Raw genomic sequence first — 4,878 nt, 5'->3', positions numbered from 1 at the left:
ACTGATGCATGAGGTGACATTCAGGGATTGTAGTCCACTTCTTCCAATGTCCCAGGCCTGTGTCATCATCACAGAGCTGTGACAGGGATTCCACCCAGGTAGGCAGTATTAGCACACACACACCTCCCAACAGTCACAGCCGCTTGCTGGTCACATGACTGGCCGCCTGTCACATGATCCAAGGTTTAGTGGCTCAGTGAGCGCTAGCGATCCGCAGAACTGGAGCTCGTATTTCTCACGTTGATTTCCGTGTGTGATCGGTGCTGGCGGCCCGTTCCATGCCGGGCTCCACACAAGGGGAAGGGCGATCTGCCTGCTGATTTCTTCATGCTCCCTCCGGCGGGTCTCCTCCTGTAATATGCTCACCCGAATGAAATCTGCGGTGGCCAATTTAATGGGTGGAATCATGGCTGGCAGTTCGGGCTCCGATCATTCCAATGGCTCCGACTTACCTATGAAGTTCCCATATGTCAGACCCGAATTCCTGGGGCTGTCACAGGACGAGATCGAGTGCTCGGCCGACCACATCGCCAGACCCATCCTCATCCTAAAGGAGACCAAGAGGTTACCGTGGATCACCGGCTATGCAGAGTGAGTACTGGAGGGGAGGGGAGCTCAGTCCAGCCTGTGTGTAATACCATAGACAGCCCGATAACAGCAGAGTGATGCCACCGATCGCAGCACCAGGCTGTGTAGAGGTAAATAACATTGGGTGATGAGATCTGCCAACACACCGGATAATTCATCTGCCCCCTATAATCAGGCGATGACTTCTCTGTAGAGAGATGCACTATGTATACATGCTGGATGTTAGTACATAGATTGAGATAAGACTGCCATATGCTCCATCTGTCAAGGTCAAATCTACAGATCGGTGTGAAGTGTTCCCTGTCATTTCTGAATTGTGTAACTGGTACCTGTGAACCCTACCAGGCCAGGGGTAGATTGGAGGAAGTTGTACATGGGCAGCAGCATCCTTATCTCATAGCAGGCCTAGGAGATCCTGTTCTGTTGTCATGTGTCTCCAATGTTATTACTGGGAAGTGTCATTCCTGCACAAATAACTAATTGTTCTATAAAGAGTGGACCGAGGGCCTCATTCACACTAAGCATGAGCATAGCCAGGTCATTCAGGCCTCATTCACACTAGGCATGAGCATGACCAGGTCATTCAGGTCTCATTCACACTAGGCATGAGCATAGCCAGGTCATTCAGGTCTCATTCACACTAAGCATGAGCATAGCCAGGTCAATCCGGCCTCATTCACACTAAGCATGAGCATAGCCAGGTCATTCAGGTCTCATTCACGCTAAGCATGAGCATAGCCAGGTCAATCAGGCCTCATTCCCACTTGTAACCAGGGCTATATGTGAATTCCATGGCAGGAACTTGCAGTCAGGATGACAGGCATGAATGAATAGCTGTGGCCGCTCAGCCTATACTAAGCAATGACAGGCTGATGGTGGCTGCGGTTAGGGGCAGATTATCTACCCTAGATGCAAACAGACTGCGTCCATAGATGGTCATCTGTCCCTAACCGCATGTAATTGATGAGTGTCCGATTAGATCCAAACAGCTACCATCAGCCTGTCATTGCTTTGTATAGGCTGAGCGGCAACAGCTGTTCGCACACGCTTGTCATTCTGGCCGCCAGAAGCCACAAGTTCTTTCTGCTGGAGTTTACATATAGCCCTAACTGCAAATGTGAATGGGGCCTTAGAGGAGTTTTTTGTTTTCCAGGGATTCCTGCAACAAGAAACTGCAGATTTTGTGCCAGGGATTCCAGGTGTCCCTGTTCAGATGTGACTGCTGTACCCATTCAAGTAAATAAGAGGGTGACCGCATCTGTCAGCAGCAGCACACATGTAATTCTGCATGGAATGATTACCTTGGGATAGATGATTGTGCCTGGATGCAGGATAGATCCGTAGGTTCTTGCTGCAGGACTCTCAGCATAAGCCCCTGTGTGAATGGGACCAAAAGCACATGATTCTGCCTCAAAAGAAGCTTGTGTACCTTTATGAAGCTTCATGCGACAAACGACACACCGCTCTGGTGTGAACAGTAGAGCTGCAACAACTAATCGACATAATCGATTATAATCGATTATTGAAAAAGTTGTCAACTTTTTCAATAATCGATTAATCGGCTACTGATCAGTTGGCCCTGTTCACGGCTCCACACACGCTGCGCGCCGCACCTCCTCCCCACCTCACGCTCGCCGCTGCCAGACCCGCCCGCCAGCATCCACGCTCTTCATGCCGCACCTCCTCCCCGCCTCACACTCACCGCCCGCCCACATCCACAATCGGCACAGGGACCAGGGGAGATGTAGTAAGGAGGAGCAGGTGTGGGCGGATGACAGCCGCCGATAGGTCCCATCTCAGAAACAAGTTGCTGGAAGACTGCTCAGTTAATCCTGCACTTTCCCACACATGGTGCTCTATAATGTATTGCTGGGATTTGTATTCCTCTATAGCTGATGGTACATTGTGCTGTATATTATACAGAGCAATGTACCATCAGCTATAGAGGAATACATTATACACTACTGGGATCTCCTATGTAGCTGGTGATATTTTGCACTGAGCTGTATAGAGGACTACAAATCTCACCAATAATACATTATACAGCGCAATGCAGAATACCACCAGCTATAGAGGACTACAAATCCCAGCAATATTTCATTATACAGCGCAATGCAGAATACCACCAGCTATAGAGGACAACAAAACCCAGCAATAGTACATTATACAGCGCAATGCAGAATACCGCCAGCTATAATGTACTATTGCTGGGATTTGTAGTCCTCTATAGTCGGTGCCATTCTGCATTCATTGCTGTATAATTTTACACTTTCCTTTTCACTATATTGCACACCACTATTTTTTTTCTTTTCTTTTTTACTTCTACCGCTCCAAGCTTGCTCCTGTGATGGAGTGCAATCTCAATACAAACTAGTAGTCCATCACTGGAGCCATTTTTAAAAATGTATTTTATTGTTTATCCGATTAATCGAACTTAATAATCGGCTAACTAATCGATTTTGAAAATAATCGTTAGCTGCAGCTCTAGTGAACAGGCCCACTGAGAATAATGGGATTCTGCATCTTGAGCGTTGATGCGCTTTGGGAATCGCACAACAAAACACTCAGGTGTCAATTGAGTCAGAGACTCTTCTTGACCCTCTGTGCCCAGAAGGGGCAAGGGTTTCAAATGTTGGAGTCTTCTATGAAACGGTCACTCAGTGTTATTCTATTATGTCCCCCCTTTATTACAGCAGATATTTACCAAGTACCCCACCCAGTGTAGGTCTGGTGTCTCATGTCCTCCAAAATGTGTGTACATAAGCCCCCCAATCAAACTAGGGCATGAGCTTTGTTTGATTCTTGCACACATTTGTATACTTTTTGTGCATTTTTCACGTTGGCAGACTTTTTTGTTTTGCAAACATGTGAACAGCTAGTTACCAGGAGGAGGAGACGGTTGTTAGGTATAAAATGTGCATGATGTGTTTTCCGAATATCCGTGATGTTTCTGAATAATCAAAATATGTTTACCAGTTTGTTTCTTACAGCACCTACGGGTCTATTTATAAGCATTTTATACCCAAGATTCCAGACTTAATAAATCCCCCTCATTGTTTCTGACTCCAGGCAGATGGCATTCTTAAGCTGGCCATACACGCATTGTTTTTTTCTAGTTCCGCTCGACTCCCCCATCCACACTAAGCAGCATAAATGGGGAAATCTTCTCTGCTAGGCTATTGTATTCTGACAGCTGGTGCCCGCCACTGCCAGATGAAAATAAGAAGTTGCCACCAGTCACATCAGTCAAAATAAGCCAATGTTTCGGAGCTGTGCAGGGTCACTTCCTCAGGGCGACACAGTGCACCTTCAAGTACTGAGTGCTGGGGACTTCAGGTCCTCTCCCCCACTAGACAGGGCTGAGCTGTGGGGCAGAGCTGTGTAAATCTCGTAGCTGGTTGTGCAGAAATACAAATTATTTGGCAGTTAAAACAGTACTTCTATATGTAATAGGGCTTGTTCACACCAGCAGCCATATTCAACCTCACGGCTGCTGGTGTGCGTGTGCCCAGATAGTGCCGATGCGCTCGATCGGGTCGCATTGCATTGTTTTATTTTTTTGTTAGAACTTTATTGAAATGTCACAAGTGACATTTCATTGAGTTCTATGGGCTCACCACTGTGCAATGTAGTGGTACTATGTCTCACTGTGCAGTGCTTAAAAAAAAAAAGTTCTGCATGCCCTATTTTTCACACACTACCGGAATGCTGTGGTGTGAATTGTCACCACCCGTGACAAGGCAAATTGCCTTGTCTTGCCTTCGGGCTGCGCTGGAAAATATGGCCAGCACAGCTGAAACATATATGGTGTGAACTGGACCTCACGCCCAAGGCTGGACAAATCGTAGAAGCCAGGGCTCCTTAAAATTGACATCTTTTTTGTTTTTTCTCTTGTCAATGGAGCTGGCTCCTGAAACAAAAATCCTGCTAGCTCCTGGGTTGGACAGACTGGCTCCTGAATTCAGTTTTAATCTGTCCATTCCTGATTTACCTGTGTATTTAACTGTTTGTCTGGAGTTCATCTTTAACACTGAGCTCCAGGCAAGAAGGGTGAAATGCTAATAAAAGTAATCTTACCTGTGAAAGGATTTTTATTTCTCTCCGTCCAGTCCTGAGATTTACACAGCTCTGTCAGAATTTTCTCTAGTACACTTAAGCAACACAGTAAGGTAATCTCCCTGCCTCAAACCTGTTATTGGACAGTGAAAGAGCAGCACCATACTGACAAGTTACCCCTCTGTTCTCTTTTACTGACCGCATATTCTTTAGCAACACATTATTTATATATAT

General features: G+C 46.4%; 1 protein-coding gene across 1 annotated transcript in view; it reads left to right on the top strand.

Moving 5' to 3' along the window:
• The first annotated feature begins 143 nt into the window (after nt 1-143).
• PPM1H (protein phosphatase, Mg2+/Mn2+ dependent 1H) overlaps nt 144-4,878 on the top strand; it is a 135,043-nt gene continuing 130,308 nt past the window's right edge. The window contains exon 1 of the mRNA XM_018552937.1: nt 144-591. Within this exon, the coding sequence (XP_018408439.1) occupies nt 359-591 (233 nt within the window). The 5' untranslated portion in view covers nt 144-358. The remainder of the gene's footprint in view (nt 592-4,878) is intronic.

This window comes from Nanorana parkeri, unplaced genomic scaffold (assembly GCF_000935625.1).
Source record: "Nanorana parkeri isolate BGI_ZX_2015 unplaced genomic scaffold, ASM93562v1 scaffold101, whole genome shotgun sequence".
NCBI classification, from domain to species: Eukaryota; Metazoa; Chordata; class Amphibia; order Anura; family Dicroglossidae; genus Nanorana; species Nanorana parkeri.
This window is presented reverse-complemented; position numbering and strand designations above follow the sequence as displayed.